The sequence below is a fragment of the Teleopsis dalmanni genome, chromosome 2 (assembly GCF_002237135.1).
Source record: "Teleopsis dalmanni isolate 2A chromosome 2, ASM223713v2, whole genome shotgun sequence".
Lineage (NCBI taxonomy): Eukaryota > Metazoa > Arthropoda > Insecta > Diptera > Diopsidae > Teleopsis > Teleopsis dalmanni.
Genome location: NC_051847.1, coordinates 160,208,812 through 160,236,511, shown reverse-complemented (window position 1 = coordinate 160,236,511; position 27,700 = coordinate 160,208,812). Strand labels below are relative to the sequence as shown.

The 27,700-nt window shown below is 28.2% G+C and overlaps 5 protein-coding genes across 10 annotated transcripts in view; 1 reads left to right on the top strand and 4 right to left on the bottom strand.

Annotated features, from left to right (window-relative positions):
- Positions 1-5: 5 nt before the first annotated feature.
- On the bottom strand, positions 6-8,172 carry LOC119680848 (solute carrier family 15 member 1). 2 transcript variants are annotated; one of them, XM_038093849.1, is made up of 11 exons: positions 8,025-8,172; positions 7,858-7,962; positions 5,484-5,693; positions 4,986-5,214; positions 3,210-3,484; positions 2,932-3,137; positions 2,002-2,127; positions 1,758-1,937; positions 1,595-1,705; positions 348-455; positions 6-286 (listed from the first exon to the last, which is right to left on the bottom strand). In XM_038093849.1, the coding sequence occupies exons 2-11, from the start codon at positions 7,889-7,891 to the stop codon at positions 35-37; spliced, it is 1,731 nt and encodes a 576-aa protein (XP_037949777.1). In that variant the 5' UTR covers positions 7,892-7,962; positions 8,025-8,172; the 3' UTR covers positions 6-34. The 2 variants fall into 2 exon arrangements, with proteins under 2 accessions (XP_037949777.1, XP_037949776.1); XM_038093848.1 differs by having other exon boundaries at positions 7,858-8,172.
- Positions 8,173-10,526: 2,354 nt separating this feature from the next.
- On the bottom strand, positions 10,527-11,611 carry LOC119683932 (transmembrane emp24 domain-containing protein eca). Its single transcript, XM_038097823.1, has 3 exons — positions 11,505-11,611; positions 11,308-11,448; positions 10,527-11,242 (listed from the first exon to the last, which is right to left on the bottom strand). Exons 2-3 carry the CDS (start codon positions 11,438-11,440, stop codon positions 10,725-10,727), a joined length of 651 nt encoding a protein of 216 aa, XP_037953751.1. The 5' UTR covers positions 11,441-11,448; positions 11,505-11,611; the 3' UTR covers positions 10,527-10,724.
- A 225-nt stretch (positions 11,612-11,836) lies between these two features.
- Positions 11,837-12,880, top strand: LOC119679571 (DDRGK domain-containing protein 1). Its single transcript, XM_038092004.1, has 2 exons — positions 11,837-12,019; positions 12,076-12,880. Exons 1-2 carry the CDS (start codon positions 11,926-11,928, stop codon positions 12,855-12,857), a joined length of 876 nt encoding a protein of 291 aa, XP_037947932.1. The 5' UTR covers positions 11,837-11,925; the 3' UTR covers positions 12,858-12,880.
- On the bottom strand, positions 12,878-14,662 carry LOC119679570 (SET and MYND domain-containing protein 5). The gene is made up of 6 exons (XM_038092003.1): positions 14,464-14,662; positions 14,023-14,399; positions 13,726-13,963; positions 13,497-13,674; positions 13,220-13,434; positions 12,878-13,165 (listed from the first exon to the last, which is right to left on the bottom strand). The coding sequence occupies exons 1-6, from the start codon at positions 14,497-14,499 to the stop codon at positions 13,028-13,030; spliced, it is 1,182 nt and encodes a 393-aa protein (XP_037947931.1). The 5' UTR covers positions 14,500-14,662; the 3' UTR covers positions 12,878-13,027.
- Positions 14,663-16,519: 1,857 nt separating this feature from the next.
- The window catches only part of LOC119678764 (5'-AMP-activated protein kinase subunit gamma-1), a 165,327-nt gene continuing 154,146 nt past the window's right edge, over positions 16,520-27,700 (bottom strand). For 2 of the 5 annotated variants that reach the window (XM_038090810.1, XM_038090811.1), the window contains 4 exons: positions 18,602-18,892; positions 18,220-18,398; positions 17,796-17,999; positions 16,523-17,737 (listed from right to left, as the gene is read on the bottom strand). In XM_038090810.1, coding sequence (XP_037946738.1) covers positions 16,949-17,737; positions 17,796-17,999; positions 18,220-18,398; positions 18,602-18,892 — 1,463 coding nt within the window. In that variant the 3' untranslated portion in view covers positions 16,523-16,948. Of the gene's footprint in view, positions 17,738-17,795; positions 18,000-18,219; positions 18,399-18,601; positions 18,893-21,674; positions 22,293-27,700 lie in introns of those variants that run through there. The other 3 variants (XM_038090814.1, XM_038090809.1, XM_038090812.1) reach the window with 3 other exon arrangements.

Genomic DNA, 27,700 nt, shown 5'->3' with positions numbered 1-27,700 from the left:
ATTTATTGCACATATTTGGAATAAGCTTAAAATATTATGCTATATAATTTTTATCTTGTAATGTATTGCAAACACTTGAACTTGTACTTGGTAGATCAGCCATATCATCTTTCATATCATTGTCCTTTGTTAAACCATTGGCTATTGTATTTTCTTTTCTAGTCACTAAAGTATTATTTACATGATAGCTCAGTAGTTGTTCTTGCAAAATGTAATCATAAGCCAATAATGTAAATATAATAATCGAAACTAGCATTATCACTGCATAGAAGAAGTACTCGTTGCTCTGTTTATTATAGATATATATAATATTTTACATTAATTGATCAAAATGCAAATGGGTTTACCTGTGAATCAAATATATCAATTTTAGTAATAATGATTACAATCAAATTCCCAAATGCATTATTGAGGAACCAAGCAGCAGTCACAACGGATTTCATAGATGTTGGTGCCTATGTATAAGAAGTTTTATTAGTAAAGATAAATAACTAATACTAATATAATATTATTAAAGTATATTTTTTAACCAAATATTATAGGTGGTGGAAATACTTAATTTGTTCAAGCAACTTAAAAATATAGTATTTGGGGGGTTCAAATTGAATATAAACAAAAATATACTAGAGTTCATGAAAAATCGACCTATTAAGAAAAACCTTCAGTAATAAAAATAACTTCAATATATCAAAAACAACTTGTAGCTTACTAAATAGTTTAAATAATAAACAATTAAATATTCTTTAATTTAAGACCTAATGAGTATTCCAGTTTATAAGGTTTGGAACTTTTATTTAAATTTATTATATTATATAGTTGTATACTCATCTCTTGAAAATTTGTTGGGTTTTTTTTCAAAAAAATCTCATTTTAAATATTTATAACATATGTTTAATTTTTTTTATTAATTTCTATAATCAATTGCACTTGTCAATTAAGACTAAAGCATGATATAGACGATGCTATATGTAATCAAACCATTCGCAATGACAATCAATAAGTCGCAAGGTCAATCGATTCTGTATGCGGCATAGATTTGGGTACATCATGTTTTTCGAATGGATAACTATACGTGGCATGTTTTCGTGTGGTCCAACCATCAAGCTTAGTTGTATTGGCTAAAGATGAACTCACAAAAAATATCGAACGATCTATTGCTCTTCGAAATTAATATTGATTTACTTGATTTTTCATTTTCAAAATTTAGTATAAAACATATATTAATTTTTCAATTTAAATTTAAATTTTACGAGATAAAACAATAAATATGTCCCTTTAATGAAATACATTGCGTTAACAAAACTTTGAAGTTTTTTTTTGTTTTTATCGGCGGTTATCGTCTACAGCGCTTAATTCCTCTTTCTATGATGGAACCCATCCACACACACTTATAATACATTCGTTATCTTTTATTTAAAAAAAAATATTCACTAGAAATAATTTATGTGGCAGAACAAGGTTTGCCGGGTTAACTATATATATATATATATATCTGTCTTAAATAAATTATTATTTATTATTATTTATTTATATTAAATAAGTAAATTCAAATTTTATTTCATATCAATTAAAAAATATATTAATAATATCTTACTTGTGTAAAAGCAAATTGAAGACCTGGTATGGAAAGAAACAATTCGCCCATCATAATCATTAGAAATTGTGGAACTTGCCAGACTATGTTAATACTTTTATATGGCTGACCCTGCTTAAAGACTAATACTTTAAAAACTTTATCTAATAGGAGAAATGCTTACAAATATATTTTCTTGTAGTATTCCAGCACAAAGAAATGATATAGCTGAGCAAATGCCACCAACAGTCACACTGTGTAGAGGTTTCAGCTCAAATCCGAATAAATGTTTGAACAAAGGAGCAAACAGGTATTGCCAAAGTGGTATCAATATAAATAGAAATATGGGACCCATTGCTTTAGCCTGTTAAATAAAATAAATTTCGTGTATTTTAAAATGAAAATTATTAAAAGATATTTTAAATTACTTGATCTGGTTGCAGTGTAATACCAGCAATCGTTGTATTCATCAGTGTAGCCTGAAATGTCCAACTTGAATCCTGCTGAGCGAGCAGTGCAAAATAAATGGGCAAAGGGATAAATAATTTTGATATCTATAATGACATGATTTCATAGATGGTTTAGATTACTGTTAGATTACTATTAGATACTAACTTAATTAAGTTTTAAATAAAATGTTTGCAATACTACAAAAAGATATAAATAATTTAATAGATATAAATTTTTTGTTACATTGTCAAGTTTAAGATAAGACATTGTCAAGTTTAAGATAAGACCTTTAACGGTGACATATTTTGCTAATTGGATTATGGAGAAATACAAGATCACTTTCTACATGTTTCTTCAGATTTCAAGACGGACTAACTTAAATGTCTAGGAAATCGTTACTTTACGGTTTTGGCAGAGATAACAAGACAGATAATTTGATATTCAATAAATTCTTAATTTCATCTAGAAAACCAAGTGGTTTAGTAAGATAGGTCTTATAGATATTATATAAATTATTACTGTAGTTCGCTTTTTGTTAATATCTTTTGAGTAATCACAATGGACATTAGATCTCTTCGAGTGAAAGTGTCTATATTTGTTCCAGTATTTGTCCTTTCAACCAAACTAGCTAAATTATAATATAGTCTCCATAAAATTGGGATCTACGTATACTGTTAATAACTATGTTTGAAAAATCATTTCGAGTTTTTAACAGAGGTTAATAATTTAATCAGAAGAAAGTATAGTAAAGAATTCAAATTGATCAGTAACGTTCTAGATTAATAAGCCGCTAAAATAGGTGCGCAAGGCACACATAGCATAAAAATGACGTATTTTGTTTACTATTAAATAAGTAATATATATATTGCAAATAAATTCTTAATAAATTAATTTAATAAGTTTCTTACTTTTAAAACTTTAGCAACATCATCAACAAAATTCTTGTCATATCGACCAATAGCATTGTTGAGCCAATAACTTGGTCGTGGTTCCTTTTTCGACCTTGTACATTTTTTGATTATCGCATATTTAATACATCCATAAAATTTTATTAAAATATTTTCTTCAGAAAGTTTCTCAGGTTTATAAAAAAATTTACCAATCATGAAAATTGCTTTAAAGTAAATAAATTATTTTGTAGTTTATATATAAACTTGTGATATATGATTAAAATTTAAAAACTCACTCCAAGATAGCATGAATGATGTCGCTAACGTACCGAATACTGCTGGATAGCAACCATTTTTATTAAAGCATTGAGTATTTGCACGCACCAAAGGTGGCAATATTTTACTTAAAAAAATGCCAAAATAATAAACAAAATAATACAGAAAGAAATATTCCGCTAGTTGGCAGGCTTGTTCGGGAACCTTAAATTGTAGCGCTCCCAGACTTGTAATGCAAGCGCGTATTGATCCATTCCCAACAGCAATAAAAAGTAATGATGCCGAAATCAGGAAACTGATAACAGAAATTAAGATATATAAGTAAAAATATATGTGTAGTATGTGTATGGAATATATAATAAAATAGGGTATTCACGATCTCGTATAATAAGCGCAGTAAACAGTACAAGTACAAATAGCTTTTGATTACATATATTTTGTTGTTTTCACTTTACATTGTTACTAAGTTGCCCGATCATTAATAACTCCAAAAATATTCATATAAGTATTTAATTTAAATGGTAATAAATATTACTACTACATAATTTCCATATGCATTTAACGATTATCTATAATAATTGTTGGTTAATCTGACATAGTATTTATAAACAATTTGAGTCCCATTAAAATAAGTCAACTTTAACGATCGTTTATCTGTATGAAATAGTACCTAAAAAAACTCTACATAAAAACTTTTATAATTGATTGTAATCAATAATTATTCTTAATTATTCAGTGTGCCTGGAACTAGTGCACTGGTAAACTAGACTCTGTGCCACCTTGATAAAAGGTCACTAACGAATTGATGTTTCTATCAGTCACAGCCGAGAATTGATTTACCGTCACTTTCTTTTACATATCAACAGGATTAAGTCTATTCTTGACCTTTAGACAGGTCAATAACCTAGGTATTCTGTGATTGGAGAACTACATATTTTATATATAGGAATAAAATGAGAGACATTCAATTAAATGAGAAAGCTCTAGTAAATGTTCCCCAACTAAGAGCACAAAAAAAACTATGGATAATGTTTTGTGTTTTTTCGTATGTCGGATTAGGATCTTCTGAAGAAATGATGCAAATAAAATTGCTTCTTTCTTATGGTAACACAACAATTCTCGACAGAATGAGAACATATTTATATATTATAAAATGTATATACACATTTTTAAGACGGCTATGTTAGTAATAATAATTATAATAAAAAAAATATATATGTTGGATCCAGCTAAGTTATAGCCAAAAATCTAAAGAGAACAACCAATTACCATGAAACCACCAATTATATTGTTAGATTAAATCAAAAATATTTAAAGAAGGACTTATTTTTTTTTAATACTCTAATCTACAAACCAACAAGAACTGGTTCTATATTGTTTATATAAACTGTTGACACAGCTTTTGATGTCAATTTTAATTTTTCTCCTTGCAACGAATATTTTTCAAAAGAAAAGCTAAAAGGTAAGTTAAGGAATCTATTTCTTCTTAATTAAACCCTTTTTTTGCCGTTGTAACGAAGGGAGAGTCTTGCAAAATATTTTGCACTTTTTTCTCTAATGTTAGCCTTGGGTGCCAAATATGGATTCTTCCTTAAGGCTTTGCTTCAGAATAAGTTTGGAAATTCTAAACAAATTTAAACATCCAAAATTGCCTTTACATCTTGTCTACGACTTATCTAATTTTTCCTTATTAAAGAAGACGAACGACTGTATGTACATATAATGAACAATTTCATAGTCAGGTATGTCGTGTCTCGCAAACTTTAGTCACTAAAATGGTTTTATAATTACGGTACATCAATGATATTCCCATATTTGGTAGTGATGTAAGGATAAGTAAGATCCAGCCAAAAGCATAAAGAACACAAAATGACGATATCGTGCGAACATTTCCAATATAGCTATCCGCTAAGATAGCACCGAAAATTGGACAGAATTGACCAAAAAAATTGAAGATGTGCAGCATTATCGTTGAAAAACTTTCACTGAAGAAGAGATCATCTCGTAAGTACAAAGCCAATATTGCTGAAATCACAAAAAAAAAGAAATTATATTTTTAAATTGGAATATATTTTTAAAATCGTATCGTTTTTAAAAATGTGAAAAATAGATTAATTGGTTTTTGCTGTTGTTGATATACTCGTAAATATTTTATGTTTTCAAGAATATTTATGAAACATGGAATATTGCTGATAAAGTTAATTTAAGAACATGCTAAATGCATTTGATCGACGAAATTTTAAAAATTTAATAAATTATTGATAATTCATCTGATAGTCCATCGGACAACTTACTTCGCATTCCATTAGCTGCAAATGCTTCAAAAAATTTCGTTATTAGAATGAAAGCAACCGCAGCTGGGTATTTGATTTTTGACGATGAAATAATCGTATTAGTACCATAAGTTGATTGACCATCTCCGCGTTTTATATTTGTGCCTACATTTGATTCATTGGCATCGTCTGTTGTAGAGATTATCGTAACAGTTCCAAGAACAGGAAGTGCTAAAAAATATAAACACATTAAACACAAATCTCGAGATTTGATCATTTTATTTAAGTACATATTTTTTACAATTCGTATATCTTCTTAACTATGTGTAGAATAAATATTTATATATATAATATATATATATATATATGTATGTTTGTTTTAAATTTCTGCTATAAATCTGACTAATTTAGCACGATCTAAAATACATACATAAAACGATCCCGCATATGGTATAAGGGTGCTTATATAATTAAACGTGACATTATATATTGAGCATACAAGCCATACGTATATAATTCTTAACCACTGCAAAAATACTTCATTTTTAATATATGTTATGCTATATATGTATATGTATAAATTTAAGGCCAAATTATATACAATATAAACATTTACATAATTCAGTCTGGAAGAAGGGTACGCTTACAACAATATATATCTGGTAGACTGACTGCTAATAAGGTATTGGGCTTAGCAATGTTGATGTAAAAACTGGTTAAAGAGGTAACACTACTTCAAACTGTTCCAATGAATAAAAAGAAAATATGATTCAGCTGGTAAAAAATACCAAGTACACATTCATAAAATAGTACCGACAAAGTATATAATGACTTCCGAGTTGTACCGTAGAAGGGAACTACTATTGTATTGTTGTGCTCTAAACTATTTTGTGGAATAGGTAAATCAGTTAAAAAGTAAACATATTTTTAAAATAATACTAAAAGACCAATTAATTCTAAGAGTTCCATTTTTCGTTTAGAATTCGTCTATAATTCTATTACCACTTAAAATATCTGCTCATTTACTAACTGAGTATGATATCCAGGCGTGATATAGTGTCAAGCAATTTAATTCATACTCACAAGAGATGACGAAAGTGCTAGTGTTGAACTTGGTTTTAAGATTCACAATTTAAAGAGTTTTTCGAATAGCAAAGAAAGAAATAAAGAACAAACACAAAAATTTTATTTTAATTTTTATTCAAATTTTGCTGACTTGTATGGTCAGCCGCTGTTTCGAATATTGCCAAGTACTCTTCATCAGCGGTCTTAGGAAATAATCGAATTTTATTTAATTAGTTTATAGTCCGTATATAATTTGTTTGGACTGGAAGTGCCAGGCTTAGAACTTCAGCATTGAAAGTTTGTGCAGCCTTGGCTACTTGTGGATAAATACGATTAGTCATCGCTTCTAATTTGACAGGCACGAGTTCTAAGCCTAGTTCTAGCCTCGACATAATAATAATATTACTAGGTTATCCGTTCTTAGCACTACTATATTCTAAAGAAAGTTAAACTATACGTCAATCATTTTGTGCATACCGAATTTCAGTTAAATAAAATTTATTGTTCAGTTTATAAAGAATATATAAAATAAAGTTATCTGATTTTCATTGTTCTGACGAATATTTAGACTCTATTCCCGAGAAGTATATTGATAAAATTCGTTTATCTATCTCACATTACTGACGAAAATGGTTAGATTTAGAAATTATATATATTTTATAGGGTTACCGATATCTTTTTCGAAAGAGAAACAGATAATTTAATGATATAATTAGATGAACTTAACATAATGAATGTGTTTGATTGTATCTTTCTAATATTTTCCTCACATTTCTCATATCGAGAAAAACGTTAAGCTTTGGTTATGAAAGTTCGATCCACCAAAGACTGTAATTCTAAGAAAAAGGAAGATTACCAATATGTCACAAGTGAGTGTTTGAAAAATATATCTAGATATATACTATCAATTCAGGAACTAAATAAAATATTACAATATAATAAAGATATATAATTTTTGTTTTAAATAATTTATCTTTATGTTACCTCATAAGAGTCATCACAAAATTAAATTATGTATTGTGGAGGGATAAAAAGAAAAAACGTTTGTTTAGTATTTTTATAAACTAACACTGATAAGCTCCATATCAAGCATATCGCATTTATTCTGAAATGAGTTTTAATCTTTCAGATGTCAAAGATACTTCCTTCAAACGATAAAATTTGTTTTATCAGTATCAAATTTTCTATGTCGATTTGTTGTTACATGTAAATATTAGATTTTTTTTATCTAATATGTGATAAAATATTTCTGATTTATAATATTGTGTTTTTAGCTTGTAATTGTTTTCATTTAAAGGTTCTAATCTACAGCTTCAGCACTCAGACTTACTTTCTTCACTCGCGATTTGAGAGGCACGAAACATCTTACAGGATTTATTATATTTCAGTTATATTATATGCATATAGTTCACGCACTTCTCACTGCCATATATATCTATTTATGAATATATATTTATTTTCACAATAATTATTTACATTTTTTTGTATAGACAAGACCTTAAAAGGTAGCATGAATGTTGAGAAAATCAACATTTACCGCAAATTGCGGCTTTTTCACGTTCAATTGTCACAGTAGACAAGGTTCGCGGCTGTGCAACATTTTTTTTCAAGTACGTTTGCAGCAAAATAATTAAATAAAAACAAATTATATAAAATATGTGTCTCAAACTAAAATAATTTATTATATATAATAATAAAATATGTTGTCAGTTCTTCGGTAAATTAAAAACTTATCAGTAATCGTATTTTGTAATTAATTGCATTTCAGTCGTTAATTAATTTTTAAAATGAACTTTGTTATATTTTTTAAAAATATATGTTTTTCCGTTTTGAACTGAACCCATAAGCTTCACTCTTCAAACTGAATGCGATACGATTCTGCTATCAACTTTTTGCCTAACCGTGTAATGCACTCCATCTCGTGTAAAAATACTCGTGATCTTCGCATATGTTGTTTATCTGAATTCTCCGTCATACTGCACTTGCATACACCCGCATGTAGGTAAATTTTACTCTGATAGGGATTCAGTGGAGGCTAACTAAGTTTTTTTTTCTCACAATTTATACAAAATTCTTTCTCTACAATGAGATATTTATTAAAATGTATTGAATTTTCTATGAACAATCAAATTTTATCAAATATCTTTAATAGATATGTTATATGTTTAATAAAAGATTATGATATTATACAAGTAAAGAGGCGTTCAGAAGAAATTGGTTTTTGGGAAAGTACTTCTTTGACACTTTATCAGATTATACATCGATAAAAACGAAAGACCTATTAAATTATCTAAATTCGACAAGATGGATTTAGTCTATACCTTCTATCTTAGCGGTTCTAGCGAAGAATGTGGTAGCAAAACGGTAAAAAGTTGTAAATTGAGGTATATGGGAGTTATCTAATCTGTATCTGCCGCTACAACCAACCAACCGAAGTTGAAAGAAATTATTTAAGTTTTAACAAATAGTAAGAAAGTAGAATAATTTTCTACTAATTTTGTAATGATCAGTCTTAAAATAAGTTAAAAGTCTTTATTTCTCTGTCCCATTGATCTTCCTTTTCTTTTATGCGAACAGCGTGAAGAATAGGTGCTAGCATTGCACTCCAGACTTAAGAAACGAGCTGTTATTAAAAAATTGGTCCATATTTACACTAAAAGATAAATTAACTAGATCAAACCCAGCTCAGCAATCAGAGAAATAGAATTTTACGCAATTATGAAGTAAACATACATATGGCTTTAGGTAAAAAAGTTTCTGGGAACCAATTTTTATATATGAGTACATAAGCATAAAGACAGATTTTTAGTTTAAAATTCCAAAAAATATAAATAAGTAATTAAATTTTGAATTTTTTTTAATTTAATACTTTTAATTTTTACGAGATGTATAACGCTAACTCGGATTCAGTGATCGCTTGATTTCTCATTTACGGATCTATATACTTACATCATTTTAAAGTTGACACTGTCAGTTTCAGCTACCGACCTAGTAACTGATTGGGATGAAGCTGTGCGCTTAAAGCTTCATAGCATGAATCTTTGTTATTGATTCGTAGTCTACATCCCGTAATGTCAAAAGGATAAATTTACAATGTTAAGAATTATTTTTGGTTTCGGTTTTACAAACATTGACGGAGCTAATATGCATCTACTGAGTCACTCACAGTAACAAGGTCGCAATAATTAATTGTGATGCTATTTCAATTTTCTAATTGTTTTTAAAAATTATTAATTTCATGTACTACTTCTAAATATACTTATTTTTTTTTTTAAATTAGAATGTATAATACAAAAGTTATCCAGTTTGTGATTCAAGAACCAAACATAAATAAAATATAGTTTCGATCAAACTCTCAATTACATGTTTATTTCAATATATAGTAATATATATATATATATATATATATATATATATATATATATATATATATATATATATATATATATATATATATATATTATATATATATATATATATAATTCAAATATAGTCCAAGGACAAAGTATAAAAATAAATCCTTTTGAAATAATTTTCAATGACTTATAGCTATCATAATTCGACGAGCGTTTGTTTTCAAAGCTTCGATAGTTTACAGATTGTCCAACTCTACTTGTCCCACCCCCTAAAATATGTTAGACCATTTAATACTAGCTACATAGGTTGTTTTCAATATAGAAATGTTTTCATATGAACTTTAAAATAGTTTTCAAAAATCTCCAATGAATGTATAAATATCCCAATGTTTGAAACAGGTAAATTTGAATACAGTCATATTAAGTATTCTTCATAGAAATTATATAATTATAAAATTATTATAAATAATTGCATGCACACCAAAAATATTGCAACCATAAAGTACAAGCATCGATAATATCTGTTTAAATATAACTAATGAATAATTATACCTTCAATTAAGTAAATTAGCACAAATAAATTGTATATGGAATTAAAATAATTTATTTTATATATTAAGCAAAAGTCCTGGAAATTGGATGATTTTTCATAAAAGTATATTTTGTATTGAAAATGTTTCGTGATTGAAATGAGTTTTAGTATTATTGTTTATAAGCATTTTGCCAAATTTTTGGAATTCGAATAATGAATTTTATATTAAAAATTATGATGAAAAATACACACTTTAAATACGCGTTTTACTGTCAAAGTATTTAAACGATAAAGAGGAATTTAATTATTCTATACCAATTTTTTCGCTTCAAAGAAACTCTTCAAATGTCTCATCTGCCAGAAACCCATGCACACTAGAACAATAGTTTGAGCAAGTGACCACCAAAGTACACGCGAGTTGGTACTTTCACTTGTATGACGGAAACGTTCTTCACGATAACGTTGATAATTTTGTTCCTTTGTTATTTGGTCAACTTGATCGAGTAACTGACGTATACGCAGTTGAAGTTCAGTCAATTTTTCTTTTTGCGCAACGTTGGCATAATCGATTGCATGCTCTCCAACTTGAATATCAAGATGTACACGCAGCTGTGCACCACTGAACCAAGCTGTACTGTTTGAATACATGCAAATAACATGCTCGCCAGGTGTATGAGAAGTGAATGAAATGCGTCCTTCGGAGCTATACACGCGAGACAGAATGATTTTATCATCACTGTCACGGACTTCTACGTGCATACCGATACCTGGCGATGATGGCATAAATCCATTTGATCGTGGGTCATAAAGTTCCACTTTGTAATTAACTGTAAAAAATAATATATATTATATTTGAAAACATATATAAAATAACTAGTGATTTTATATTTACCAATTACAGTTGTCTCGTCTGGCACCTCTTCAATGAAGCATTTGCGTTCCGTTTCAGCAATGTGAAAATATAATCCAAACGTGCTACTTAACGAGCAGAATAGTATAACTGCATAAATTATATTTTTATACATTTTAGTAACTAAAAGATATAAATATTATTTATTAAATTTATGGAATTATAAAAACTAAACTTGCCGACACGTCATGAACAAATGAAGAAAAGACAGCAAATTACTTGAGTTTTGTTTTGAAAGACGAATCTAAGTACAGATATGTTAAATATATATTATTACGTATCTTTACAAATATATATATGTATATAAGTGATTTTTATTAAAAAGAGTATTATCTTATAAATAAATTTTAGTTTTTCTGATAATTCTGACAAGCTAAATTTAATATTAATCTTATATTTTGTTGGTATTTAAAAATAAAAAATTATCTGTAAAAATAATGTTTTAATGTGAAGTATAACAAGCCTGTTACTCAAAAATTTGACGAAACTTTTATAATTTGTTGACGTTTCAGTTTTATTGCACAAAACAAATACTGCAATTATTAAATTTTCTGTTTATCGAACAAATTCTTGAAAGCTTTGATTTACAAAAGGTTTAAAATGGATTTAATAACTTTATTAACTATTGCTATTACGCTTTTAGTTATAATGATTACAATATTCTTTATGCAAAGAAGAGGTGCTAATAAAAATGGTAATGAAACTTCACATTATTTTTTGCATATATAATTAATTGAATATTTATTATAGAAGAAAAACCAGCACGTCAACAACGAGCAGTTCCAGTCAATGCTCCAGAAGGTGGCTTAAGACGTGCACAAATTGCACGCAACCAACGTAACAGATTGCGTCAAAATACTCACCCAGTTGCAGCCGCAGCACAAGCATTGGATGATGCTGTTGAAGATCAGGAAGACGGTATACCACAAGGTGCAGTTTTAGATGAAAAGATGGGTACGAAAAAACGTGCTAAAATGGAAGCAAAAGAACAGAAACGTTTACAACGTGAACATGAGCTAAAACAACGTGAAGAACGTAAGGCAAAAGAGGAAAAGTTGGAAGTTGAACGCAAACGTACAGAAGAAGAAGAGGCTGAGAAGGAACGTAAACAAGTTGAAGCAGAACGTTTAGAACGAGAGGAGCGTGAACGTAAGGAATACGAGGAATATTTAAAAATGAAAGAAGCATTCAAAGTTGAAGAAGAAGGTTTTGAAGAACCTGACGACGGCGAAAAAGAGAATTTACTCGCAACGTTTGTGCAGTATATTAAGGATAACAAAGTAGTAATGCTTGATGATCTGGCCATAGAATTTAAATTAAAAACTCAACAAGCTATTGACCGTATACAGGAATTACAGGCAAATGGTACGATTACGGGCGTTATTGATGATCGCGGAAAATTCATTTATGTTTCCGAAGAAGAGCTATTGTCAGTGGCAAAATTTATTAAACAACGTGGTCGAGTTTCAATTCAGGAATTGGCTGAAAGCAGTAATAAATTAATTAACTTGACACCTGTAGCTAGTGCGTAAAAATTATTAGACAATTTTAATGTAAATAGAATTTTATTTTAAAATTCCATACATACATTAGTTATTTAGTATGTAATAAAAAATAAATCTGATGTCAAAGTCGTGGTATTTTCATAAAAAATATATAGATTTCGATGTAAGTGTTTTATGTTTATATTTTTACAGTGAATTTATTCCATCATATCGTCATCATTATCTAAATCCATACCATCGTCATCCTCCTCATCTTCGCTTGTTTCATTTGGATCCCCTGCTTGTTCTATACATTTCGGACATGAACAAACAAAAATATAGTTTTCTTTTAAATGCTGCAAAAAAATAAATTTCATAAATAATATGTATAATATATTTTCTGGGCTAACCTTTTGTCGTGAGTGTCTACTTCTATTCAACTGACATTCATCCAAGTAAGATATGCAAATCTCTTCACCAGGTTCAATAGGCTTAAGCGCTTCTAACACAACAATATCACTTGAATATGGAAAAGTCGATGCAGCATTTGGAATGCAGCTGTGATTTATTTTGCTTTGTATCAAGTAAAGCCCAGACCCTTCGTTGTTAAGAAATTCACCAGCGACTAAAAATATTGAAAAATAAAAATTTTTACTGAATGACATTGCAAATTTATCGTGATCATACATTCATCTACTGCGCTATATATTGAATTAATATGTTCTTCTAGAACTTCTTTTTGTTGGGTAGGCAGTGGTATAGCAGATGCCTTTTTTACCCAGTCTGCTAAGACACTTGTTGCTATACCTTGACTATTTGTAGCAACCAAGCCGAGCAAAGCTTTAAACGAATCTGGAGTGGTAAACTACAAACGAAAACAGATATTTCATGAAACATAGATATTAAATTAACATACTTCAGAAAATTCTTCACTTTTGAAAGCATTGCAAAATGACATGAACAATTGCTCCATTTGCTTCTCGTAACTCTCACCAAGCATTTTATGGTAAATATTTTCTGATCTGTTAATTATATCCGATTGAAATGATTTCAGTTGGTCCATAAACTCCTGTTTATTTTTACTTTGTGAATACATGGCCATTAAACGTACTAATAGCATAATACTACTCGTTTCTGGTGGGTAATGCATTTTTCTTTAAATTAAAAACAAATTAAACTGATATAAATATATATAAGCAAATTACGTTCTTACTTCCAGGTGTCATTAAGTATATTTATGGGATGTGAATCGTCATCTACGAATTTACCTAAACACATAAACCGATGATACTTATTATAGGCATCTATACGACAATCTTCACAGCAATAACGTGTTTTGCAAAACTTGCATTCAGTGAATTGGTTTATCCAATGTAGAGTTGGGTCTTGTTCCTGCATAGGAACATGTACTAAAGGATTGTTTGCAAGTCTGTGTACATTTTCAGTTATTGTTTCCAAAGGTCTCATACAGTGGTTACAAGCTGCATAGCCGTATGCAGCATTCCAAGAAAATTGCGAAGAAACAAAAGGCTCCTCCTCCAAAATAATATCTCCTTTTGCAAAACGTTTTGTGGATACCATTCCTCGGCCCTACAGTAACAGTTTTAATTATGTAGCATTATTTAGTTATAGATCAGTGATTAATTGATCTTACTTTTCCCGGTATATCTTTTATTTCAAACGGATTCATTGTAATTCTTTGTTATTAGTTTGTATTTTTTTTGTTTTGAATTTTGGCCATGTGCAGAGGAAAAGTCAGTGTTGCGAAACTATTAAATAACTGAAATATGTCAGAATAGTGCTGCAAAAATTAAAAAACATTTAATTTTTTTAATTGTTATTTTTTTATTTTCCACGATATAAATTTAGAATTTCATTTTTAATATTTCTAATTAGTAAATAACACCTATTTACTAAATCACTAAAAGTTTAATAAAATAATTAAATAACAAAAAAAAATATGAAAACATTTACATGGCTTTCTACTCGTAAAAAATGTTTCGTGATAGCTGGGATCTAAAATTTTGAAGAAAAGAACAGAAGGAAAAAAATGGTGAAGATCAGAAAGAATTTAGTCACAGTGATTTTCGACTAGTATTTTAGATTTAGTTTTGATTAGTAAACAGAAATAAAGTTTGTAAATAATATCCCTTCTTCTGTAATTCTGAACTATAAGACCATGAGTATTTTGTGTAGACTTATTTTATATTGATTTTCACAGATCATGATTGTTAATGTCTATAACAGAGACAATAGACAACTATTTATGCTATTATCTTATAATGTCTTATTTGATGTTTAGAAAAATTGGGCTACAACATGACTGCAGCCTATGTCGATAAGTGGATAGCTTCACTTCATCTAAACAGGTAGAGAGGGTAAGCTCATGATGCCAAAACCGATAGTCAGTGAAGCTATAAATAACACAAAAACTAGACTAAATCTTTATCGGCACCAACTCTCTAATAGATGTGGTATGAAATTACAAAAACAACTAACTTGTATGAAAATTGCATTTTATATTTTCGTTTTAAATATATTCGGCAGAAATTGCCAGTTTATCATAATTTTTATATTTATTACGCAGAAGTAACAGTTATTTGTGTGTTTTAATATAAAAAACAGAATGTAAGAGTTATTCCTGCGCGAAAAAAACAAAAGGCACATAAAATAATTATTTTGAGGGATATAAAGCAAATTTAATTATTATTTTTTGAGTTTTATTTTAAAATGCTAATATATAAAAAGCATGCATAATACTAAGGATAAAAGTTGTTATAATGATAACTATATACTTAAATATGAGTTTCAACAACTTTATGTTGGTGCTTTTTTTCATAAAAAATTTTGAAAGAACTGTTATGTTGATCAACAAAATTGTGTAAATATCTAAGGAAATAAGGTTTTATGATTATATAGATAAAGAAGATTTTCTGCTAAGTTTGATTAAAGATTATGATCGTAATGATACATTTAATGTGTCACCACCAGTATCGTACTGTTAAGTGAAAAATAAAGTTTGTTTGTTCGTTTTAGCGTTCCTGACGATATTGTTATAGAGAATTGAAATGAATAGAGTTCCTACTCCACGTTGCATATTATACTTTGATTTCCACCGCAATGGAGATAAGATCATTAAGGTAAAAGACATTTATGCTAAAATAGATGTTCTTTGAAATCACGTGACAACATTCATTCACCTTGATCCAGAATATATTCATAGTATATTCTTATTGTTACTTTAACCTTAAACAATATTAGTCTCCAAATCCTACCTTATTCTACAATGTTCCATTATCATTTAATTTACTTGCTTTTAAATTAGCATTAGGTGAGAGTCTGGCTATGTTTTAAAACTCCCGACACAAAGTTTTACACAAACCTTTTGCTTATAATACATCATATCTCATTGAGAAGTAATTAAAATGCAATATATTCATTTTTTAAATATATATAATTTTAATTTTTAAAATATTTGATTTGTATCTATTTAAATATAGCTTACGTAAATATCTTTAAATGATTTTTATTTTGTTTCTGTTTTCTGGTTTTTACATTAATAAGTTACTATAAAAAAGATATTATATAGCGATTTGCATTAATGCCTGATATAATATTATTTAACATAGAGTAAAGCATAATCTTTTTAATATATATTTTATACTTTAATAGTTATAAACTTTAAATGGAAAGTTGAAAATGTTTTCTTTTGTTTTCTTACAATTTTCCTTTTTCTCTCTCATCTAACTTCAGTTTTTGGTTAATAGTAATAAATTTGTAGTTTGGTTTTTGTTATTTTCATTTTGTATAAATAATTTATTAAAAACATATATATTACAATTTGTATTTTTGTTTGTGTTCCTACTTAATTTACAAATTTTAATTTATCATTCTTCACACTTTTATTGTTTCGTTATATTAAAACTATCCAGCAGATTAATTAAAAATTAGTTTAATAATTAACAAAATGGAGAAAATCGAAGCGCGCTTGCTAGTGGTGCAATAAGTTTTTTAATTAAATATAATTTCATAGCTTTTCTTTTTATTAATAAATCTGCTTTTTGTTTTTAATTTAAGAAAATATTTCAATAATAGGGATACATTTGTAGTTATGGCGTATTCTAAAAGGTTAAATTAATTTATTCACTGACAAGTCCAACTTCTCGTGCGGTCGCTGGTACACCCTGGCCTAACGTAGCCGCCGCTGACATAATGTCATTATCATCTGTCGCTGTAGAGCTGGCAGATTTTTTTAAATCATCACAATTACCACTGATGACGTCTGTGCCATCATCATCATATTCTTCTTCATCACGTTCATTTATAGCTGTTTCAGTAAAGGACACTTCGGCTTGACTATCACCATCGCCAGTATTTTGCATTGCACTATTATCTACATCCTGTTCATCGTCATTAATACTAACATCATTATCGTGATTATTATTCACTTTATCTTCACTTGTCGATTTATTATTGTCACTATCCCCGCCACTACATTCAGCATCTATTGTTGCTGCTGGAATCGGTACCTCTTCTTCGGGTATATCTTCAATGAGACTACGACTACCTGAATCTGCTGAGGGTGATTTATTTTCAGCTGTTAGTTCATCTTCGTCTGAAGATTTCCGGCTTAACAAAATCGGATCCGAAGCACGTAATGAGCTTTCGGATACACCCACACCTTCACCACTTGGTCGCAGCACTAAATATAATAATATATCGGATAGTGAAATAATGCCTATTACTTTTTGATTCTCATCGACAACAACTAGACGATGTACTTCTGCACGCACAATACGTTCCATTATTGTGTATAAGGACTCATCTAGATGGCACTTTTGTACTCCTTCAAACCATTCATTGCGATGTTCGTTGGCTTTGCGTAGTGAAACATCTAAATCGTTGTAGGTCTTCTCAGCTGCTAAATTCTGTAAAACATATAGAATTTAGTTCATCATTGTTTTTGATTATTTTATCTTAACTTACAATCACATCAAACTTTGCATAAATATCGACAAGTCTTCCCTCAGAGTCTACCAATGGTAAAGCAGAGACTCGCCTTTCAACAAATTTTTTTAGTGCAGTTATAATGCTGGTACTTTCGTCAGCGGTCTCAATGTTGTCATATGTGCCTATTTTTAGATCACGTAATGTCTTTTGCATATATGACGGCTTTGGTAATTCACTTATCTGAAAAAGTAAAAACTTTATGATTATCCCAGTACTACTTGCCTATAGCAGTAAATACTCGTAGTTGCTTGTAGAAGCTACAGCAGAGCCCCATTAAATTTTTAACGAACTCTAATTTAATTTGAGTTAATTTATTTAGTAACTTAATTAATTACGGTTGCACCAGTTTATGGGGGACTTGCATTTTAGCTTCGAAAACTAAGCTGATTTTAAAACTTACGTATAAAAAGAGGAACCTGAGTATACGTTTATGGGTTAATATATACAAAACATTTCCGGTAGCTGGATCAATCACTGGTAATCGATGTATGCGACTGTGTATGAGAATTTTAATAGCATCGTACAACGAGGAATCGGGTCCAATGCTAACCAAAGGCAATACTTGTTTGTGCAGTACATCTATAATTTAAAACAATAAGATTTTAGTTCAATATATTAATATTTCAAGATAAGTTAGACGTCCTCTCCGATAATAATTCTTAAATATGAATATATAATGTTATATGTCAATGACAAATTATTATAGGAGCAGTAGGAGTCTATCAAGAAAACTTTTCTATATTTATATAGAGTAAATTACAATTAATTTGAACTATACTTACTTCGCCATGTCTCCAATTTGTGCTCTTCCAACTGCTCCATTGATGAGTTTGGTGATTTGTAATACATTTGTAATATTTTGATGAAATCTGTTATGGTTAGCATTCCAACGAATTGTTGCTTTTGTGAGTCCCATAGTGGCGCAGCACGTACCCCGTTGTACACAAGCGCATAAAAAGCTTTTTTCACTAATAGTTGAGTGTCGAAGACCACCAATTTTGCTGATGTGGGTATTAGGTCATAACATTTGTGAAAGCGGAAAAATTTTACAAAAATTTGTGAATCATCATCTTCTGTAAATAAATTAAAGGAAAGATAAAGTAAATACATTTGTTTAGACGAAGAATTTGTAATAAATAATTTGGTCCAAAAAGTGAATGAATTTATTATAATTATGTGAAAAGTATGATACTGTTTTAAATACGGGAGTATATATCGGTACTTGTTCATCGATCTTGATGAGTGATTCCGGCACGTAGATTCAGCTGGTTTTGAATAATTTATTATTTTGTAGTTAAAAAGAGAAACTATTTGGGTTTAGATGGTAATGGATTTTTTTGATAATTTGGTGACATTTCAAACACTTGTTCTAGGAATATTAAACATAGCCTATAATGATATTATTAAATTATGCATAAATAGATTATAAAAATTCAAATATATCAAAAATCGATAAAAATGATTCTCGATGATATGTAATCCTTGAGAAATGAGAAAAAAAAGATATCTAAGAAAGGTTTCAAGAACAATCGGGTCTATGTTTCGGAGCCACTTGTCGAGTTCGACGATCGAGTATTGTTCAGCACATCCAGAAGGGACTAAATAATCAGATCCTTGCAGGCTACAACAACGACAACAATAGAATCTGAGAAAACTTGAGAAGCTTTCTTTATAAATTAAATGAGATTATAATTGTGTTTGCACAAAATTAAATAGAAATTATTTAATTTGTTACACTTAACGATTTTAAGACAGTTTATGGTACACAGCGATTTTAATAATGAAATATATTTTAAAAATAAAACTGCAACGACAATTTGCTGAGTGACGTAAATCAAAGAATATATGTATATAATAGTCTATACATCAATCGATAAAATAAAAAAAAATTATTATAAGCCCATTTTACACTTATGAATAATAGTCACAGAAGATAATTCTCACACTCTATAAAATAACACTAAATTGCATATTTTATAGTACAATAATGCGTACGAGTAGGCGAGAAGTGTTAAATCTGTCTGTTAGACACATAAGCATGACAATTGTACTGATATTGGTTTCATAGTTAAATGTAGTCTAAAGATTGGCGTACTCGACAGGGCAGTTTTTAAAAGTCTGGAAGTGATTGAAATTATAAAGCTCTGGATAGCACTTAAACTTTAAAAAAACTATTTGAATACAGTGACGATCAATAAAAGATAAGTTCAAGAAATTTAAAGCTAGAACTGATGCTTTTCTAATATCCTTAAACAGTGATTTTCATTATAAAAGTCATTAACTTCTCAAGGTAAGTGACTTTAAAATATGGAAATTCAAAACTTTGCTAAAACTAAACCCCCATTTATTCTAGAGGGCACTAAAAGACTAAGTGTTACAAAAAAGACAAATTAATTAAAGTTATTATTAGCACTTTAGGAAGGTATTACTAACAGAAGAGTTTTTTAACGTGATTACCTACTCAGAAGTCTCAACAGCACGGTGCTCTTAACAAATGTATAAGTATAATGCGTCAAAAACCGACCCATTGGAACTCCAAGGAATTCGAACGGTACCAATTGAAGCTGTACGTTGACATTACTAACAATTATCTTTTTATAGAAATAATCACTGTTATTCAGTAAATATTTTCTATTGAATCATTAATTCGATTTATATAAATAAGCATTCACTATTTAATATAGTATTGGTAGGAAGATACAGATAAAGAAATAGGATTTATTTTTTGATGTTGTATTAATAGATATATTTGACCTAGAAGATATCACATATAGTCTCAAGTATTTAGCGACACCAATCATTTAAAATTGGTTCAAGTTGTAGTCCTCTTGACGGATACGTCCATAAGGTGAATACATTCATCTTTACCACTACTTCACACTATTGTGAGGTTTACAATATTCTCTGTCTGACAAGATAAAACGGAAAAAATCGTCTCCTTTTAAAATTTTAAAAGAATGATGACCTCTTATTTATATATGTACGTACACCAAATTATAGTATTAGATTATATAAAAATGTGTCTAGTTTTTGACAAATCCGGGAATATCACAAAACGCGTTCTATAGTTTCTCTTATTCCACACATATTGCATATCCCACCTAGTCTTCAGCATTTAAATATTTATGAAAGTCACTTGATATCTTCGGCTTCGAAAGTCGTGCGTTTATGAACATATTTTGTGGGAACGTTACTTTCATATGTGCAACTTACAATTTTTTACTAATGACAGTAAAAAAAACGACTATGTAAATATAAAATTTAAATTTTTTGTTAAAAAAATAATTATAAGAATTCACAATTCAAATATATTTATAATTTTAATAAAATTAGAACTCAAAGTATTTAACAAATTTATTCAGGAGATACAGAAAGAAAGACTTTTCAGTATTTTAACGACTGTAAAATTTTACTAATGTTTCTCTTATTAGGAAATATATTATTTTTATATAGGAAAACAAATAAAAAGGAAATATAATATAAGAAAAAAATATATAGGAAATATATATAATTTATATATATAAAATATATATATAAATAATTTATCTATAATAAAAAAATAATATTTTAAATATAATTATAGTTATTTAAAAATAATTATTAATTAATTATTATTACTAATTATTAGTATAAAATGGTTGCAATGAGACAACAAATTAATCAATTTTTATTTCCTATTTATATTTTTCATTTTATTTAAAACTAAAAAAATACATTCATATTTCTTATCAAGTATATAAAAGACACTTCCATATACCTTTTATTCTAGGTCATGTATCGTCGATAGTTTAGATTATTAATAATAGAAAGTGAAACTGTATATAGAAAGAACGTTCAAAACTTATTTTACTACACCTTTTTTTAGTATATCGGCTAAGCAATGCTTCCATGCTTCGGACACTTGTTCAAATTCTTTGATGCTCTCTGCAGGATAATAGTAATCTTGGAAGAAAGAATATTTTGAGCCGCCACCGATAACCAAACGACCGGCATGATTCGAATAAAAATGAAGTTGTAACATGCGGATACCGAAAATATCGTCCCAACAGACGACGCCGAGAAAACTGAGTTAACGATGACAAGCTCGATAATGATTATACGCGGGTTCCGAGTTAAAGCAATATCGATTTCTATTTAGATTTCCGCACCGCATGCACAACCTTCTCAACTGAATTTAGCGCGCAAAGCATGAGTAAAAATTTTATTTCGCGGTGTTGAGAAGGGAAGAGACGACCCAACAGTTGAGTTCGGTTTTACAATTGTGGCTTAAATTAATTTTAATCTTCTTTTATTTTGAACTGAGTTCGTTCATATTCGTAGCACAAACATACTTCAAATATTTCGTGGACAGAGCGGCGTATCTGATATATACTCGAACATTTTTTTGATTCAAGGCATGCGACAATATTTGTTTATTAGTTGTAGCCACTTAATTAGCTCGTTAAATTTTTAATTGTTTTTATTTTCTTTTTTGGCATAAATAGCAAAATATATTAGAAACAAATTGATGAGTTTCTGAAGTATAAATAATAATTGAAGTATTGTTAATATATTATAGGGCCGTATGTAAGTGGTTGTATATTAATTTATATGAATAAAATTTTAAAGAAAAACCACTTTAATCAAGAATCAAAGAAACTATCAGTAAAAATTTTTGGTTTTTATTACAGCAAATACATTTGGTTGTTCGTCGCGTATAGATTGAAGTACTATAGATATAAGGAATAGCTTTATTTATATTTACAAGAGGCATATCATTAATTTTAAAAGCATTCAATTAATGGGAGAATTTTTCAAAAACTTGCCATTAATAAAATTAATTTAAACATATTTAATAATATAATAACAATAAACTAAATTATATTTTACTTTTTCGAAGGTTGAACACACTTCACTACAAATTTGTATTGTAATTTAAATATTTATAATTTAAATAAAATATTTATTTTTTCAATTTAAATACCAGCCACATTGCAGTTGAAAAATAATATATTAAGTTAATCAAAATTCACGTAACGTAGTGAAATATTTGAAAGACATACCATTTACATCTAGAGTTCTAAGATCGAAAAAACAGAAATTACTTTTATATAACCCTACCAAAAAACAAGTAAAAGAAATATGCTCTTTAACTGTAAAGAATGAACTTTTTATTATTTTTAGTTGCAAATTAGTTCAAAATTATCATCGAATCAATATAGGAATAGACATTTTCAATAAAGCTGGGTTAGGATTATATAGATCAACTATTAAACTAATAAATAATAATAAATAAATTATAACTAATATCAATTTATTAAGTTTTATATGTAAGTATCCAATAATGATGGGGTAGCTCTATTAAAAATTTAAAATATCATCAAAAACTCATATAATAGACTTGCAAAGTAAACCACTTTAGACAGTCTCTAGCAAAAATTAAATCGTTTAAATGCAGATTGCTATACTCAAAGCCTGAGTTTAGATCTCTGGTCAGTTAAGTTAACTAATTCATACAGTTTTTGACATTACCCAAGACGATGCTGTCTTATAGCTCATACTTATTGTTGATCTTAATAAGATATTCAAATATTAATAAGATATTCCTAATATAATATCCTCCTTCACAAATGAATCTAAAAGAGTTTGAATAACAAAATAACTAAACTTAAATGACTTTTTAGCATCCAATGGTATTAGCAGCTAAGTAGATAAGGAGAGTGTCTTGATTGGCTATATACACTAATCAAAGAACTATGAGTGAATGATTGAATAATTTATATAATTGAAGAAATATTCCACTTTTACAATTTTATCGAGTTAGAATTGAAACAGAGCGTTTAGACGATTGTTAATTTATAACTAGTTTACCGAATTCCGAGTTTTCGAATACCTAGTTGATACAAGCGGATAACATTTTCAAGTTATACTACCATATATTCATATGACAGTTTTGTTTGTGTCAAAGTTTTGTTTAGATGTCGAACACTTTTTTTTTGCAATAAAAGCAACAACAATTGACAGCTAAAATTACAAATATGATAGCCAAAATTACAAACAATACTCTCGTGTGAATTTGCTATTACTTTCTATAAATAACGTAAGTACACTAAATACTCTAAATATACTAAAAAGAGAACCCAATTTGAAAAAATTGAAAATAAAGTCAGTCATAATTTGAAAGTAAACATTTTTAGTCTAATTCTTATTATATTCGTCACACACACAAAAGTTAGATTACAATTAAAACACGAAAAAGTTTATTATGGGAATGTTATCAATAGTAGTAAATTAATTCAAGACAAATTTGCTTTGCGTACTATCGACCATATTTAAATAAACATTATTGAAATCAATATTCTTAATGGAAAAAATCACAAACTGTTAAAATAACAACAACTGAGATCACCCTCACACATAGTGCTAAGTGATTAGTAAATATTGATCACAACAAAAACAAAAAAAAAAGTGTATTAGAGTAGATAGTAGTACTGTTTATATTATTTGAATTACTTGATATTCGAATACGAATATCTAAGTTTGTTGAAAATTTCAGACTATTTAAATATATGAAATACTGTATTATCTAAATTGTTTGCATATATAGAGATAAAGAATTTTTTTTAGGTTATACATATCTTCCTTCGTTATAATAGCCTTAAGTCACTTGTACAGACGAGTAAATAGTTTCTCTTTCGTGGAGATAATCTATTCCCGACAACCTTTAGATTAACTCCTCTCCTCTGACTTTCAATTTGAGATATAGCTTCCTTTATATCTAATCATTTTACATTTTTGCAAGAGATACAGATAGCAAAAAGAAAACCGATTGCAATTTTGAGGTTAACAGATCCAAATTAAACTAAAATCGTTTCAAAAAAGGAATAAAAGACAGTTTTTGTTGTACAGTTAAATTGATTTAGCATTGATAGCGTTTTAAGATTAAGTGACAATTTTTTGCTAAGGAACCTCAGAAATATTTAACAAAATCAAGAACTAAGTTAGATACAACATTGCAGGTATTTATAAAACTGTCAATTGATTTGTAAGACACACCTCTGTTTTGAGGTCACTTTATATGAAAACTCTCAAAGTATGGACTTTTTTATGTTTTTAACACATGATTAAATAATTTTTTTATGTTTGTAACTCTTAAAAAACCCTAAACTGATCAGAATATTGTACTGAGGCGTATGCAGAAAGACTTGAAAGTCGATAGTGTGCATAAATATACCAAAGACAGAGCGTTGAAATTATTCAATTCTGTGGAAGCGCACATTTATTCAGAACTTCATCCTCTCAAATCGAATGCAATACATATTCCGTTAGGAAGATGTGCTGGGCTTCAAAGTATACTTCTATAAAATCATCTAAATAACTTATTATTAGAATTCAACGACGCTTTCATTACAGTGGATAATATAATTCTAGTATGTCTAAAGCATTAATTGAATACTTTGGACATATGGTACTAGAATTAATGAATAAATCAATAAAACTAAATTTATCACTATCACCAAATATTTTTTCTCCAAAAAAACTGTGAGCTTATTTATTTCTGCGGCCCTCCAATCTGCACAGTATCTAGACAACCCTGATTTAAATGGTTACAGACACTATTGAGAAAAGTGGTTTAGACACTAATGCCTCGTTTTCACTACGTCATTTTCAATGTCAAATATTGTCAGTATAATTATTCGCATTCTTGTCATGTAATGAAACGGCATTTGACACACCAGTCAATTATAATTGTAATTTAGAATAACATAGTGAAAACAAGGCATAACTCGTGTTCGAATAAGCAAAGAAGTAACTCGTCATAAAAATGTTTTTACCTATACTCCGTTTGTTAAAAATGAATTAAGTGTTATAAATACCATGGAAATCAGCGATTTTGTAATAAATTCGAATTAAGAATTTTTTTGGCATGGTGACCAGCCTTAATACTGAACTAGATGTTATAGTCTCTATACCTCCCTTTTATACGTATATATACATAAAAGATATGAATATTACAGAGATCAATTCCTGATTTATATATTCACAAGTTGCGAAAAAAAATATATATATATTTAGATTTGCCCGTGTCAGTAAAAGTTTTATAGAAATTATAAGTAATTTTAAGCCAAAAGAGTTGAACAATACAAAAATACCCATTAAATTGTTTGCTTTCGTAATGGAAGGTATATTTAAATTTGATAATTTTTTATTTTTTTTTTTCATTATCAATAATTAATCCTTTTTAAGATAATGTTAAAAAAAAACGATATTAAATTAATTTAAAATCGGTGTTAAACAAAAACATATTAAAACTGATTATTATTATATATATATTTTTTTTTGTAGATAGAGTATGTTTATGTAATTACACTATATGAATACATATATTCCTGCACATATTTATTATTGTTACCTCATAATCAAATCAATAAAAGTTATCAAATGGTTTATGTGATATTTGCAACTCTACGTAAAAGATACTCGTATAGTGCGACTTTGTTAATTGGCATTTAAACGTTTTTGGTATTAATTCGCAATAATTAAATTTAACAAATTTCAAATACAAAAAATTTACTGCTGTGAAAAATACAAAATTAAAACAATTATAATGAAATAAAATGAAAATATTTATTACGACGCTAATAAATTTAGTGTAAATCAAATTCCGTTTATTAATTGCAACGTGAGAGATACTAATTATACGAAAGTATAATTAATAATTTAAAACAAAATGCATGTTTCATAGAATAGTAGAGCATTTAAATTTATATAAATATAAATCCTCAAAATAACAACAAAAATAAATAAACAAATGGAATTAATTTAATATTAAAATTTATATTTGTTTAATTAATTTTTGGCTGTTTGCGCTTAATTAATTTTTGGCGTCATTGTGAATTGTTGACGTTGCCAGATGTCGTCGCAGGCTGCAGGTAAAATGCATGAAATCTAAATATTGCAAATTTAAATAGAAATAAATTTAAAATAATTAAAAATTTGATAAACTTAAAATCGTAATTTTGATAAATAAAACATAAAGAAAAAACTAAACTAAATAAACGAATAAATTTCTATTTGGCAGAGTTGATAAAATGTTTTCACTCTTTGCATATTTATTTTGACACCTATAACAACAAAAATGTGCATTACGATTTATTTTGGCATTAAAGAAAAGTTTTCGAAATTTGCTAATTTTAAATTAATTGATTTCGAATAAATCGCATTGCGATGTGCGCCATGTTAATGTTAATCACAGGTTAATTTAGTCACTTGGTAATAAATATATGCGAGAGAAAAACCAAAAGTATAGAAAGAGACATTAGAATCAATATTATGTAAAAAACAATAAAATTAATATAATATTGTCATGAAAAAGAATCTCAACCGGATGGTAAGAGTGAAAAAAATAATAATTGAATTACAAATAATTAACAACATTTACCATACTAAAGATACTTAAGCAATATATTGAAAAAGCTAATCTACTTATGAATTACTCTACTAAATTCAAACAATATTATTTGTAATCAAATTACTTCTTCAAATAGTCACTACTTAACTTAGTGAACATATGTATATAGTAAAATTAGCGTAAGTCAAAGTGCTCGTAAACAGCAACATATATCGAAGAGAAAAGAAGAAAATGAGAACAAAATAATTATTTAATAAAACAGCATTAAAAACGAGTAACAAAAATGTTGTTGTGATTAAAAATTTCCAAAGAAAACATTACAAGTAACAGGACGTTTCATTTATAAAGTGAGACACATATACAAGGTATTTCCCAAGAATATCACCGTAAACTTCAGAGTGGATTCCTTTGTCAAAGTAATGAAATAATTGTTTAAGAAAATAACTTAATAAGGCAAATAAATATTTAAAAAAGATTATCAATTACGTCG

Coding starts and splice junctions, on each gene's coding strand:
- LOC119680848 (XM_038093848.1), bottom strand. CDS start 7,891: ATGTTTCGTGCCTCTCAAATCGCGAGTGAAGAAA. Junction 3,485..4,985: donor AATATGGGAATATCATTGAT/GTACCGTAATTA, acceptor TTCTGTTATCAG/TTTCCTGATTTCGGCATCAT. Junction 1,938..2,001: donor TTACACTGCAACCAGATCAA/GTAATTTAAAAT, acceptor TTTATTTAACAG/GCTAAAGCAATGGGTCCCAT.
- LOC119683932 (XM_038097823.1), bottom strand. CDS start 11,440: ATGTATAAAAATATAATTTATGCAGTTATACTATTCTGCTCGTTAAGT. Junction 11,243..11,307: donor AGACGAGACAACTGTAATTG/GTAAATATAAAA, acceptor TATTTTTTACAG/TTAATTACAAAGTGGAACTT.
- LOC119679571 (XM_038092004.1), top strand. CDS start 11,926: ATGGATTTAATAACTTTATTAACTATTGCTATTACGCTTTTAGTTATA. Junction 12,020..12,075: donor AAGAGGTGCTAATAAAAATG/GTAATGAAACTT, acceptor TATTTATTATAG/AAGAAAAACCAGCACGTCAA.
- LOC119679570 (XM_038092003.1), bottom strand. CDS start 14,499: ATGAATCCGTTTGAAATAAAAGATATACCGGGAAAA. Junction 13,675..13,725: donor AAAGTGAAGAATTTTCTGAA/GTATGTTAATTT, acceptor TTTCGTTTGTAG/TTTACCACTCCAGATTCGTT. Junction 13,166..13,219: donor GTAGACACTCACGACAAAAG/GTTAGCCCAGAA, acceptor ATTTTTTTGCAG/CATTTAAAAGAAAACTATAT.